Source organism: Maniola hyperantus, chromosome 11, assembly GCF_902806685.2.
Source record: "Maniola hyperantus chromosome 11, iAphHyp1.2, whole genome shotgun sequence".
Taxonomy (NCBI): Eukaryota; Metazoa; Arthropoda; class Insecta; order Lepidoptera; family Nymphalidae; genus Maniola; species Maniola hyperantus.
Window position 1 is genome coordinate 8420984 of NC_048546.1, and position 15944 is coordinate 8436927.

The window sequence follows — 15944 nt, forward strand, 5'->3', positions numbered from 1 at the left end:
CGTAGTCGCGGGCATCAGCTAGTTATCAATAATAGGTACCTACCTATATAGTAAGCAACACAGACGTCGGAAAGGCATTTAATACCTTACCAGTTTGTATAAGAAACATACCTTCAATCAGCAGAAAGAATCCTTTATCGTTTTTGGTTAATATCGCAAGAGCAGTGCGTGTCATATCTGCAAGCGACGGATCATCTGCTTTGACAGATGTACTAGCAGCTGTGCCTTCTTCTGCGTCCAACCCAGCTCCCCGTTCTGCATTGAACTCCATGTGAGAGTATTCAAATAAACCTGTAAAAAAAAGCTAACTAATATCTTCTAAATTCTGGCATGCTGATAAGCGCTGTGGTCTTATAAGTAGGAGGCCCTGGGTTCGATTGCCAGCAGCGGTAATTTGGGATTTTGAAATTTCTAATTTGCCTCTTGCCTGGTCTTTTATCTCGGAAAAGCAGAGACGTCCCGAAGTGTTTTTAAAAAACCTAAATCCACGCGGACGTAGACGTGGGCATAATCTAGTAACATAATAATATGCAAGGTAATATTTATGGCTAGAAAATTAAGCACTGTTAAAATATATTAACTTTTAAATCCAAATTCATTATTTCATGAAGAAAGTCGCAGAGTAATCTGGAATTTAAAAGGTTTAAGAGGATTATACAGCAAAGCCGCTGTGGTTGTAATGTAAACACAGCTAAATTAAGTCTGATGCAAATGTTTATACAGGATTGTATTAACGGATATGCAGACTCATGAATTTTTACCATTGAAGAATAATGAACGGCCAGCGTGTGCCAGACCTTCGTTATTTAATAAAACCTAAAAGTTTCTCTGCGTATTGTCCCCAACACAGGGAGGAACGATCAGCGACTATGAAGTTTGAATCATGGTGGCTTTGAGTGATAACAGGTAATAAAGAGGTAAAAAATCATGGCCAAAAATCCTTCTCAGTCTGAGAGGAGACTGAGAAGGATTTTTGGTAGTTTGGCGCTCTGTAGTGAGCCGGTGATGGGAAAAAATCATACCGCAAAGTATAAAATCTAACTTTTTTAATATTTTCTTTAAAGTATAAGAAATCACGTCATGCATTGCCAGACGCTTAGTGTCGTGGCAAACCCCTGTCAGACGCCCTTAAAGTTTAAAAGTTTAAAAAATATCAAAGGTCTGACACGCGCTGGCTCTCTCGGTGGTATACCTATAGTATACGAGTCACATCTCCGCTCTTGTCTCTTTTATAATAATAATTATGATCCACGCATATAGCTTATAAAAAGTAAAATCTCATTAACTAGTACATGTTCGATATTAAACATACTTGTAGGAAAATAAACAAATAATATTAAAATCAGACATGCATTGTTATTTGATAAAAACATTATATAAATATGAAAATACATGCTCACAATAAGTTAAATAACAGTAGGTATGAAACATTAAAACGAGAAATTGAGCGATAAAGTTTTACACCTCAATAAAACATTTTATCTTTACATTTACAAGTAGGTACTAAATGCCGTTTGATTGCAATTCTTATTCCTCCTTGATATGCAAGATATTTAAAACATCATCATTATCAACCGACAGACTTCCACTGCTGGACATAGATCGCTCAATTTTCGTCGAAATCGGTTATACAGAAGGGCCGTGAATAGGGTCTTGGACTGTAGTAATTAAATGAAGTGATTTTTGTATAGCGGTAGTTTATAGGGCTAGAATTCATTATTAAAGATATTAATTTAAAAAAATCATGACTTTTATTTATTTTTACCATGAACATCATTTACGGAATGTGAATAATGACGTCACAATCCGTAAACGACAATTTTTTTCATTTTTTTACATAAAAATAGAGTAATTTCAGCAGGAAAATATTTTTAATTTTAAAATATTTTTCGTTTACGCCATGTGACGTCATTAATCGCTTTTCGTACAGCGTGACGTTGATAATTAATTATTTTAAAATGACCAAAAATGATGACTTTTAATTATTATTCTCTTTAATAATGAATTCTAGCCCCATAAACTACCGCTATACAAAAAATCACGTCATTTTTATTACTACAGTCCAATATACAATTGGTAAATGGTAATAGACAGACAGGCACACTTTCGCACTTACCTATTACCTATATTAGTGATTGTGCACATGCAAACCTTTGAATGGTATTATGCATATAATGACTAATTTACGCGTGCATATTATATCTACTCAATTCTAATTGGTATGATTATTTGCTAGAAGCAATCTAGCTGTGGTTATAGATATACGTTAAATTTTAATTAGGAACTACATACAATCCATATATGTAGGTACATACTAATATTACCTATAAATTCGAAAGCGTGTCTGTCTAACTACCTATATATCTGTCTGTCTATCTGTATGTCTGCTATCTTTTCACGGTGCATTTTTTTTAGGCAATTTTGAAGAAATTTGGAACAGACGGCTATTTTTGTCCCGGAAAATCAAAGAGTCACCATGGATTTTTAAAAACCTAAATCCACGTGGATGAAGTTGTTGGTATCATCTAGGTATGGCTAGCGTCCTCAAGACGAATATACTAGCTGACTAGCTGTATAACTTTAGTCCTAGAAAGAGGCTGGGTAGATTAAAGGATTAAGAGACCCCGCAGACGTAGCCCAAGACGTTGGTCAGACCAAATAAAAGAAGTGGTTGAGACACCTATCTGCGATGCAATCCACGCGCCAAGAAACAGGGAGAAATGGAAAACATTGTAGCAGAAATTACATTCAAGTGGAGCCACGATCCTAAAAATTGAGGGAGCGACGCAGGAAGAAGTCCCAGAAAATTAATAGTTCCCAGGTATTCAAAAACGCCTAAACCCACGCAGATAAAGTCGCGAGCATCACCTCGTTCAACATATTTGATCCTTTATAATATTATCTAAAGCTCCTTATTGTAATTAGACGGACTGAAAAATCTGCACGTTCATTTAAGAGTAACAAGGAAAAAGAGGAACTTAATAAAATCTTTTCACGATCTTATTAAAAAAAACTAGGTCAGTTCAATGTCCTTGCGTTACTTCTAGAGTTCATGAAAGTAATATTTTTTTTAGATTTAGACTTTTAATAAGTATTTTCATACAGAAACTTGGATGTATTTTTAGTCACGTAGACGACGAAATGAACAATCTCAAAACTCTTTGTCTTTTGTTTAAAATGAATATTTCACCGCTCAATTATTGTTTGAGAACTTATTCTGAATAGTAGGAAAAGCGTTTTCACTATCTCCACAATGTAAAACAAAGATCTCTAACGTTTTAAAGAAACTTAAGCTCTGTTAATTTATCTTTGAAAATTCTTCTTTTGTTTCTTTTCCTCGTTATTTTCTTAGAGAATATTTTATTTCGCAGTCTACATTATTTTCTCAACAATATTCTGCAAAATAAAAATATTCAAAAAATGTACCTGTACCTACTCCAATTTTTGTGGGACAATATGTTACTACTTAAACGCAAACGCATTTAAACATTAAATAATTTGGCCCTGCCAAGAATCGAACCCGGGGTCTCCTATTTTATAACACCACAGCGCTCACCTCTGTGTCAGGGAGGGTGTCAAAATGAGTTAATACACCAAGGAAGTAAAAACACGAATTTTCTTGTACTTCAGTTAGGTTAGTGCTATTTTGCCGGTCACACATTTTGGTAATATACTTGTCAGCGAGAACCTTAATTAACATTTCTGTTTTATTTCAATTTTCACTAATAACAAAATTATCGCACTGACACTTTAATTTATGAACGTGATAGGTAATTTACGGTACAGATTTTTAATTTGCAGTTCAGTCAAAAAAAAATTAGGATTGGGAAAATCCAAAAAGCTATCCACCTTTTATTGTAGGTACCATACTATGCACAACACAGTGCTATTTATTACCTCACATAAATTATGCTGGATTCATCTAAGACTGCGCACGGGCCGTTAAAATTAATGTAAATATAGTAAGATGTTTGCTTAGATGAATTAGAATAATTAATCTAAGGATGAATAATTATTCATTCTACACTATTTTGGGTTCATGACCGGACGGTTTTAATTAATTTCAGTAATTTTCCTTGAAGTGTAGGTACATAACCCTCCTTTGACAATTATGGTACGATTACACCTAACGAGTACAGTGGCGAGTCAGTATCCTCGGCCGAGTACTCGGTTGGTATAAACACTTACGAGTGCTCGGCGCAATTTCGAAATACGTATAAACGGCCACCACAGCACTGTCTCTTCGCTTGTCGCTTCACTACTCGGTAGGTGTAATCAGCCCATTACCAGCTGTGACAAGCAGAGCAGCCGTGCCGGGCCCATGCACGGCGTAGCATGAATCATCCCTTATGAAAGAAACGTGAAAGAATAAAATCACTAACCTAATAAATAATCTACTGTTCTTGGATCTAGCTTGGCGAGCTGTTCTCTTGAATGAATGTACTGCGCCCGTAACCTCCTCCTCTTCTTTTCTCTTGCCCAGTCTTCTGCTAAGTTTCTGCCATCGAGTCTTCTACCTTCTCGATTCGGATGCTCCGGATCTGGAGTTACGGTTGGAAGGAAGTGTCGTCGCCCACCACCCATTATGACCTGCCCACACAAAATTAACCTCTGTTATATAGCAAAAAGTAGATGTGAACCATTTCCTAGGTAGCATGTAAAAAATCACGTGAAAAGACTTTTCATAATTTGTAATACTTGCTTAGAATAGTACGAGAAAATCTCACAAAGGATGAAAATTATTACATTTAATGCTTTATTGTTTAAATGTCGCGCGCGAACGATCATCGATCCGAGCTAAGAGCACGCGAGCGAGAACACTCGCATCGCTGTATGTTAGAAAGTAATGTAACAAACAAACGTTCGCTAAATTAAAAGCAAAAGCAACATTTCACACTTAGAATCATAAGTGCGAAAATTAATTTTTCGTTACATGTGAAATATCAGCGACATTGATCATGATCGTAATTTCTTGTTAAATTAATCTAAGTAGCAAACTTGAAAATGTAAGTGCGAAAATTCTAAAATCACTTTTCATGAAAAATTACCTGCGACAAGACTGTGAAGAAAAATTTTCGGTTTACCAAATGCCATCTTTAGTAAGTAACAAGGCATAATTCAGAAAGGTTCATCGTCGAATACAAAAAAAATGTTGAATCGTTTTTAATAGGTAAAACGAAAAAACCAAGTACCTCGCTTAATTACCTCTTTAAGTGTTAAGCGGGACTTAGTGCCGAGTCGGTTTTTCACAAGGTTAATTACCTTAGCGATTCAATGTTTAAAATTAACCAAGCATTCATTGTGATGAATGTAAGAACGAAGTTGAAGTGGGCGAGGAGTACCCTATGTTATAACGCCATACAAACAACAATACCACCTTCAATTGCGAAGTGGAAAATATTTCTATTATAGCCCTAGTGGCTTCGCACGGGTATCTTAATACATTTTTTTGCTGATGTCTACGTCATAATAGTAGCTATCTGCATGCCAAATTTCATCCTGATCCGTATAGTAAGTAGTTTGAGCTGTGCGTAGATAGATCAGTCAGTCAGTCACCTTTTCCTTTTATGTATTTATACTAGCAGATGCCCGCGACATCATCCGCGTAAAATTTCTAGTTTCTCATGAGATCTGAAATTTTCCCGCTGCAAAAGGTCTCATTTACCTACTCACTCAGTCTCATTTTAAGAAACGGAACCCAGAATAACTACCTAAATGCCAATTTTCATATCTCTAACTTAAAAAACATAGGATTTTGATATAACCCTTCCACCCCCATTTTACTCTCTAAGGGGGGGAATTTAGTTAGATCCTTCCTTATCTGATACCTACCGCCTAGAAAGAACCTACCTTCCAAATTTCAAGTAAAAATAACATTAGTTAAAACTTTTCTATAAAAACTTTTCCCCCCTTTTTACTACCCTTAAGGGGGGAATTTCCCAAATTGAATTATACAGATTTTTATTATTTAAAGCTAGTAACCTAAATGTCAATTTTCACGTCTCTAACTCCAAAAACATAGGACTTTCATACAACCTTCGACCCCCCCTTTCACACCCTTGGGGGGGGGGGGGGGATTTTTCAAAACCGTTTGTTAGCTGACACCTACGTCCTAGAAAAAACCTACCTTCCAAATTTCAAGTTTGTAGGATTTATAGATATTCTGAGATTTCCTGATTAGTCAGTCAGTCAGTAGATACTAAATCAGCTAGGTAAATGGTGCTAGATTGGTTCAACAAAACCTGAAAACCAGAGGTTTTGTCCTACTGCTGAATAAACATCATGAATTAATATAATGATTAAGTATCTAATGAAGCTCTTTCATTATTCTAAAACAATTTAACAACTTTATATATTCCATTTCAGTCACAATGTCGAACAAAGGAGTTGATTTTTCATAATTTTTTTCCCCAATCCCCTTTTCCATCTGTAGCGGGCAAAAAAGGTTATCGGAAAAATAATTATCGTGCCCCACGTCGATCAACACAAAGTGGGGTGCCCTTTTAGATGTACAGGTGAAGTGGTGAATAAGAAACTATATTGTAAATCGTGTTTAGGTCACCTTCATAGAAACATTATAACATTTTATTGTATATGGTACTGAAAGGGAACATCGAAAAGTCGATTTTGGTAGTAGGTACCTACTTGATGTAGGTAAAATTGTCGTTTTTAGGGTTCCGTAGTAACATAGTTTCGCCTCGTCCGTCCGTCTGTCCGTCCGTCCGTCCGTCCGTTCTCGGTTAATCTCAGAGACTTTTAGTGCTAGAAATCTGTAATTTGGCATGGGTACAAATATTAATCACGCCGACAAAGTGGTGAGATAAAATTGTGATGAATATTTTTTTAGGGTAGCTCCTCTACATGTGAACCGCCAATGTGTTGCCGGCCTTTCAGGAATTTGTTGTCCACCCCTCTAATAAGTAATAACCCTAGGTATGCTGTAATCTAGTGGGTCTGGTGTTGTAAAGTTCTTGCCGATTGTTGTCGATTTTTTAAAGTTACAAATGTAACACTTAGGTAATGTAGATACTACGTGGCGTTTAGAATTCGTGCTCGGTAATGAGTAAAGAACATACGAGAGTAGAACAGTACCCGTAGTATAAGATTTTACGTCACACCAAACGTTGCTAGAATTCGAGAGTCGAAACACTTCTGCGTTATAGTAAACTGGATCCTAAATGCCTTGTTTTAAAGCTCAAGTTTGTCAACACATCTACAGCCAGCACTCCAAGCGGAAACGTTGCGAGATTAAAATCAGTGGCATTGAATTTTTGACTTCAATTCAAGGCTCTTTAGGTCCATTTGACTTTGATGTTATTCTCGATGTTCAATTCTCGAATTCTAGCAACGTTTGGTGAGACGTAAAATCTTATACTACGGGTACAGGCACACGAGTAGATACTGTGGAACAGGTAGCAATCTAAAACTGTGACCCAAGTGTTATAGTTTTAATTCTCCACTTTAGATACGTATGTAACGTATCTGCTTCTTTTTTACATAATATTTATAATGTAATTGCAGGCAACTACTTAGTTTTCGTTAAATAAAAAGAAGTACTTATAATATTATTATTTGGTGACTAAATCTGAGGCCGAGTTGGGAGCGGGTGCGTTATGCGGGGCGGCCAGCATTACTAGCTTATACTCGCGACTACACAAATTTCAAACCCCTATTTCACCCCCTTAGGGGTTGACTTTTCAAAAATCCTTTCTTAGTGGATGCCTACGTCATACTAGCTATCTACATGCCAAATTTCAGCCAGATCCAGATCAGTCAGCCAGTTAGTCAGTCGGTCCGACGTGCTCTAATCGAGAGCGGGTGCCGAGAGGCATGGAGAGTATGGCCGCTCCGCAGGACGCATCCATTCCCAGCTGGGCGGCAGACATAGAGTTGGTCATAAGTTACACAGTTTTATTTTTCTTACGTTTATACTTCTTCCAGGTTCATTCTCGACGAGTTGCAAAGCGATGTCCTTACAGTCCCGCCTCACAGTCGGCGGTACCCGGCTGTCGTCCTCCCAGTACCGCGAGGGAGCATGTGCGTATAACGCTGCCGGCGTCGCATGTGTGATACGCGCCGTCGTCACAATGCCGCTTGATTTTCCTGTACAGATATATTCTTTCAAGCTACTTACATTAACCTATGAGTACAGTAGGTACGCGGCAGAAAATATTGTACATCGACCTTTAGAAAGAGATAGCGGTTTTGTAGAGCGTTGTCTCTGTCGTTGAGACCGAAAAACGTCACATAGGTATGAGTGACAGAGAAAATGTTCTACAAAGTCGAAATCTCATTCTAAAATCCGATGTAAAATATTTCTTGCCGACTACTGTATAGAGCATTACTGAGGAGGCTCCTGCGGTAGTGGAGTGGTGCGGGAGGGGTGACGGTTGCCACAAGTTGACGAATCACTGAGCTCTCGCGTCTGTGGATGCCTCGCACACCCACATGTCACCCGCACCGAGTTGGCGCGGGGGCTGTGTGCGTATGAGGGACGTTCCCTCCCCGATTGCCATCTCAACCTGTCGTGGACTATACTCAGTTATGCGTTATACCTGCAGTATCATCATCCTCATCATCAACCAATTCCCAGCTCACTACTGAGCATGGATCCCCTCTCAGAATGAGAAGAGTCTGGCTCACCACGCTGACCAAGTGTAGATTGCATCATTGTACTTCGCATACATTTGAGAACATTATGGAGAACGCTCAGGCATGCGGTTCCCCCACTATCTTATTTTCCTTCATCATTAGAGCGGCTTAGTCGAAGTTTTATCACTAGGCTATCACTGCTGAAAAATAAGTTATTTCAAACAAAAATCGTGTTGTATAATGCTGTCAAATTCAGTATGATCCTGGACTGAAAGTTGTAAGAAAATTGTGTACGCTAAATTTTTATTCGGAATTACCCATAGTGAAAAATGTAAGAATCGAAATATTGTCTTCCTCTTAGTCGAGTTCTATGCAGAATTAGTATCTGGGAACCCAGTGCATTATTATCCCGAGAGAACTCCTACCATTATCCCTCATGGAAAGGGTCCTTCAGAAATGAGGAATATGGCTATAAAGAAATATGCGATTCCAATTTTATCGTTAAGTCTCTATTTAAACTTCAAAAAGATTCAAAATATCGGCTTTGCAGAGTGCAAGCTCATATATAGCACCCTCATCCCGCGTAATAAAACCAAATGGCTATAAAAGTTACGTCTCTCATGAATCTTTGTATCACTTACCAGCGTCGTGTGCCCAATCAATCAGTGAGGTGACTTTGGAGTTAATGGCTGAGGAACAGCTGTTGAAACGACCACCAGCGTCCAGTCCTAACGTCTCGTATCGTGCTTTCACTCCGCATAGAAGTGCAGTGGCGCAAGCTGACGACTCTCCTGTTTGAGCATCGATGTTGTAGGTCTGCCAACAAAAATAGATATACTTAGATATTTATGGATGAACTTACCAATAACCCACCCAGGTTAGTAGTAAGTTCAAAAAACGAATAGTAATCTATACTAATATTATAAAGAGGTAATGTCGTTAAGTTTGTTTGTAGGGGGTAATCTCTGGAACTACTGAACCGAATTCTTTCACCCGTAGAAAGCTACATTATTCCTGAGTGACATAGGCTATAACTAATAAAACTTTACTAGTCCAAACTTTCAACTAATAAATCCATCTACCCATCCATCCATTCATCTATCTATCTATCTATCCATCCATCTATACATTCATTCATCGATCTATCTATCTATCTATCCATCCATCTATACATTCATCCATTGATCTATCTATCCATCCATATATGCATCCATCCATCGATCGATCTATCTTTCTACAACCTAGTAGAAAACATTTTCCTAGTAGAATCTAAGTCCAAAATAAATTTTACTTAGTCATAAAAAGCATTATTTACTCATTTGTTTTTAATAATAATATTAAGATAGTTTTATATGCACGTTTTAAGATCTTATTTTTAATTTTCTAAATAACATATTTTATGAGCACTATTTCACACAGCTAGCATTATTTTAATAGCACAATAAAATATACGAAATATAACTTTCATTCCCATAATTTCCACAAAGGCCATTATGAGGCGCACACTCCTTAAATATTCCATAAGCATACACCGTTCTACAGTGATAACTGTGATGGTTATTTTAAGCGAACAGAGCTGAAATTTAATTAAGGTTTTTATAGTTTAGTTTATGTATCCCACAAAATTTCTCCAAGGGCACTTGGGTTTCCACTCGCTCAAAACCCGAAGAGACTGCGACCAAATTGGTACAATTTGCAAGATTCTTAGGGGTGTGATTGACTGCTCTGAACTACACAACAAGCTCTGCTGCGTTTATGCACCCTCTAATTACAGCTATCTCCGCCACCGCTCCAAATTTTTCGTAAGTCCGTTTAGTCGCACGGTAGCGCGTTCCAGGTCACCCATACCGCGTACTTTGGCTGCGCTCAACGCACTGCTGAAGGAGTCCCCTCGCTGTGACATATTTGCTGACAAATGGGCTGACCTCATGGGTCAGATCTTGCACTTTTGTGAAAATTTATAATTTTGCTTTTTAAAATTTATAATTTTAAGTTGTTAATGCCTGCCTGGCTGTCCAGCGCGGAAATGCAGCCAGTATTCTTGGCACCATTCCACGCGGTCATGATTTATATAGTAATTAGATAAGGCTAGCTTTAAGTTTTATTGTATTAAAAAAAAAAAAAAGTTGTTAATTTTTGTAAGTATGTTTATGTTAGTTTGTACTCGTATTTTAATTAGTGTAATTGGCTTTATGGCCGTTCTAATTAAATAATAAATAAATAATAATAATAATAGTTAACCAAGTTACATTTCACGGCTTCTTAAATTACTCACAATAATTTTTATTAAAATAATAATAACATACAATTCTATTAAATAAACTTAAATCTAAATTAAAAGTACTTGAAAATATTAAAATAAAACATACAAACTTAAATAAACAACCAACTTAAAATTAAACGTTGTCAAAAAGTCCGCCCCTGGTTGTCCCTGGGCCAAAGGTGCCTATTAAGCTGGCACTATTGCCACGCTGAATCGCGATAGACAACCTTTGGACCAGGTAGGCCCCAGAGCACACGAGTAACTCGTGTGCCCAGAGCGCGGATCGTAACCTCTTTCCCTTAGACGACGGCCGATGTCACACACGAAACCCTTCGCTTCCTCACCCCAGCAACCCAACGTCTCCACCGCCAGTGGACCAAAGAGGTATTTCCCCAGAAGAAGGGCATATTTACAATTATGTAATGTGTCAATTCACATTACCGATTATAATTAATTTTAAAATTGTTAATTATACACAAATTGCATAGATAGACTATAAAGGGTTTTTCACCTAATGTGGTAAAAAGTTAGGTTATCTTTAAAAAAACCGTTCGAGTGAATAAAATTGAAGTTCAAAAAGGAAATCAGCTGACTGACCGACTGACTGACTGACTGACTGACTAATTGACTGACTAATCTATCAACACACAGCATAAACTACTAGACGGATCGGGCTGAAATTTGGCATGCAAATAGCTATTATAATGAAGACATCCGCTAAGAAAGGATTTTTAAAAATACAACCCCTAAGGGAGTAAAAAAGAAGTTTGAAATTTGTGTAGTTCACGCAGACGAAGTCGCAGGCATAAGTTAAGTTTATGCTAGTAATCAATTCTATAAGCCCCGCAAATTGCTATAGCGCTGGAGCCTGGAACCATGTCTCATCAACATTGTAATGAAGTCATTTTGACGACAGCCGAAATAAAAATTATACCGTCAGCTCGAAACTTCAGTCTAGTGCTGACGCCACTACAATGGCGGCCCCGCGCATTAGCTTTTTGCGGGACTTATTCGATCTAGCCACGACATAAACTAACAGTCATTCATATAGTTGTCTATAGAATGCGTAAGCCGGTAGCTCGTTTTTCCATATCTATCATGAACTTCCGCAAGTAACGCTGCTTTTATCTAATTGATTTAAATGTCACCAGCAATATTGTTACCAATATTTTTAGATTTATTTTTTACCTTTATTCACAAAATTGGACAAATCTTGATAACAAAGTTACCAGAATAACATCACTCATGTTGATTCAACATCGGTGTTAGTTTTTTTATTCCGCCATTCGGCTCGGAAATCCAATAAAAATATATAAGTATTCTACCAGTGTATGTATACTATACTGTGCATACCTAACAAAATAATATTTATTTATTTTATTTTATTTTACACTTTATTGCACACAACACAAAGTAAACATTGAAAAAACACAATACAGGATCTTAATCTAATAGCTGTAGCATGCAAAGGCGGCCTTATCGCTAAAGCGATCTCTTCCAGGCAACCTTTGACGAAAGGAATCACGAAAGCACGGGTTGGTGCGGCAGCCGAAAATGGCCCTAGGTATATTATATTATTATAAATAATATAATATCGAGCACATATTATTATAATATGTGCTCGAGAATAACAAATACCTACTTCATATTCCTTCCCCTCCGGTCTTCATCATCTCTTAAAGCAACATTGTGTATTAACTTAGTTTTAATTAAGTTGGCGCCTGTATGTATAAGTCTGCCCTGATCTTATACACCCTCGTTGCGTCGGACCCTATTTCGTAATACAATAAGACTAAAGACATATAGTACGCGACAGATCAAGATGGCAATCGGGATATGAGGTTAGCGCGTGGACTGTGCGGGTGGGCGTGGCGTTCCCTCCCGGATTGCCATCTCGAACTGTCTCAGACTATACCTTCCTACTTAATGTTTGGACAGTGTTTGGGGTAGATCGCAATCTCAAAACCAAATATAACGACGAAAGCCTGCAAAAAGTTTTAGACATAATAAATCGAACTAAAGTACGCATCATTACGCATAAAGTATCATTACTCAGTCACACAATCTTTACCAGCAAAACGTTTACAGGCAAACCGCCTCATTATTATCATCATCTCAAGTTATCGCTGACTCACTACTGACCACGAGTCTTCTTTCAGAATTAGAATACTATTAATACTACTAATACCACGCTTATCAAATGATAATTGGCAGCTTTCATAATGTTTTTCTTTTTAAATCAAGAATATTCCCCTTCCCCTCCAATTAAGCGTTTTTGAAAACATTATGAAGAACTCACTGGCATGCAAGCTTCCTCACGATTACCGTAGGTACAAGCAGACATTATAATTTTGCATTTGTTTGTCTGCCAGTGGACAAAATTACATCTTAAAAGTTTATGGTGTGATTAGTCACCACTATTAAAAAACTGTGTTATACCTATTCCTAGTGTACGTGGTTCGATCCCAGACACATAGTTTTGTCGTTTTAAGCAATTAAGTATCACTTACTTTAACGGAAAAGGAAAACATCGTGAGGAAACCTGCATGCCTGAGAGTTCTCCATAATGTTCTTAAATGTGTGTGAAGTCTGCCAATCGGCACTTTGCCAGCGCAGCGTGCTAAACTAAAGCCAAACCCTTCTTATTCTGAGAGGAGACCCGACCGACAAGGGCTAACTTGTATCTGAATAAATAAATACCTTCGCCAGAGCAACAGCGGGAAACGTATCCCACACTAGATCCGTATCTTCCCCGGACTGTCCTCGACGTTGACCACGCAGTATCCTCGCTGCTGTTGCTGTCGTCAGGCTCATACCGTCGCCCACCACTAGTATCACGTTCCTAAGACAAATAATATGCAAAGTTGAACAAAGCCGCCACTTAATTTTAAATTAAAAATATCACTAGCTAGCTCAGCCTTTGATAATGGAATAATTAGTACTATTTAAAAAATTATAAAATCCGACTACGTAATTTCTAGTGTTTTTGATATTAAACCAAATGTTTTTTTTAAATTCTTTATAGGCGAACGCATGACCACGCTCACACTTAATGGGAAGTGATAATGTGTCCTAAGATGAGACGCGTTTTCCTATAAGGTGCCAATTCACTCTTGTTTTAAAGATACCCGGATTATAATTGGAAGCGCATGCGTATGAGAAATGATGACGCAAAGCGTTTTGTGCGCGTAGATGGAATTAGAATAGAAAAGTTAGATTAGAATATAAAAGTATTAAACTTTTACAAATTGCCCCTTACTAGCGACAAGAATCAGCAAAAAATCTGGTTGCTCTTTTCAAAAATTGGATAGCGACTAGAATGCTAATTCATTACTTTGATATTTTTAGTGATATAAATTCGTGTAAGGTATTAAAATATTTCCACACGTTTAGTTTCTAGAGCGCCACGAGAGAATATAATCGAGAAGTCGGTAAAAAACTTAAACGATTTAAAAATCCTAAACACAACTGAAGGCCTTTACACACGGATGGATAAACAGAAGACAGACATGGCTTCCGTTTTTCTATTAAGAGCTAAGGAACCCTATAAAACATCCACATACGTACCTAGTTCGCAGTTTCGCAGCTTCACCGCCGAAAAGCACAAAGATATGTCTTCCAAATTGATTAGAGTAATAAGCAGCCCTTTGTTTAAAGATAAAACAAATACATACCTACTCCGAACATTGTTCTTTTAGTAAATTGTTTCTTTTCAAACCTTATGGGAACAGTTAAGTCTACGCAACACACTTAAGGGTTGAGACGTCCCAAATTACGAATATAGCGACTAGGTATCTCACATTTGTGATTCATTACAATGGGCGTCGCGAGTTCGTGACATAGATATACGATGGTTCTCTTGATAAATAAAACATGAGGAACATCGTGTGTTTTATCGGAGTTCTTGCATATGGAAGAGAAATCTCTATTAACACGAGGATTTTAGATTCGTGACTCCCAGTCACAGATAATTCAAATACAAATCATTTATTTGCTGATTGTAGGTAGGTACATTAGTAAGGTGTTAATTCAACCTCAAGAGTACGGTTTACGGTTTTGCATGAAAACAAAATAGTAAAATTTTGGCGGGGGACAGGGGAGAATGCTTTGTGGTGGTTGGTGGACTTAAAAGTCACGCAATCAAGACAATGTGCGGAATGAGGGTACCGAACGGGCGTATGCCGACTTTTATGCTAAGCAGCTGCCTAAGCTTGGCAATCGGGGGTGTCCAACTATTAGGCATCTGTGTTCCGGCTTAACTACTTTTATAAACTTTTTTAGGGTCACTTTCCCTGTCAAGAGAAAAATAAAATAGATTACGAGAACTTTTCTGCTTCTTGACATAATAATTTATCTACCGGATGTGTGATTCCGGACATGTAGGACAGGAACGAAATATTGCTTCCCTTTCATATTGCCGTCCGGTAAATAAAGATGTCAACTAAAGGTCCTGTATATTATCGTTGCTGTAACCTTCTAAGTTCCTAGTCCTTGCTTCATTACGGAGGATTGTGGTAGCTATTAGATATGACCTACTTAACGATGTTTTCATATTTTCCTGTTAACTTCATCTGATAAGACTTATAGATGGTAGAACCAAGAGCTTATTTCACTTGGTCGGTTTAAAAGGTTTTAGTTAATCCATGTGGCTTCTTTCTATTGATATGTTTTTGAACATGAGCTTTTTTATAGTGTTTGCGTCGTTCCTTGCCATACAACTGAAGTCGATTAATTGAGTTTTTACGCCATACTTTTTATTGTAAAGACACATTGGCTCAATACAAGTGTTGTTCAGGATACACCTCTATACCTCTATACCAAGCTCAACAATACTCAAGATAACGTGTGCTCTATAACACGGTTTTAAATTAGATTTTTTGGTTGACTTGCTTAAATGGCTTGATGGGTTTAGCCAAATTATCAACATTAACCCCTTTTATAACTGTAATTGAGCTGAAACCACACGAAACCCATTTAACCTACATGAAAATTAAATTAGACATTAAGATAAAATCTTGGTTGTTGGAAAGTATAAAATTTACAAATAATTTGGGTACCTACCCGGGCTGAATTACTTTTAGCCTAATAT

The 15944-nt window shown here is 37.4% G+C and overlaps 1 protein-coding gene across 1 annotated transcript in view; it reads right to left on the minus strand.

Annotated features, from left to right (window-relative positions):
• The window catches only part of LOC117986455 (alkaline phosphatase-like), a 91172-nt gene that overhangs the window by 5086 nt on the left and 70142 nt on the right, over positions 1–15944 (minus strand). The window contains exons 4-8 of the mRNA XM_034973287.2: positions 13556–13697; positions 9234–9408; positions 7925–8103; positions 4383–4590; positions 112–291 (exon numbers count right to left, since the gene is read on the minus strand). Of these exons, the coding sequence (XP_034829178.1) occupies positions 112–291; positions 4383–4590; positions 7925–8103; positions 9234–9408; positions 13556–13697 (884 nt within the window). The remainder of the gene's footprint in view (positions 1–111; positions 292–4382; positions 4591–7924; positions 8104–9233; positions 9409–13555; positions 13698–15944) is intronic.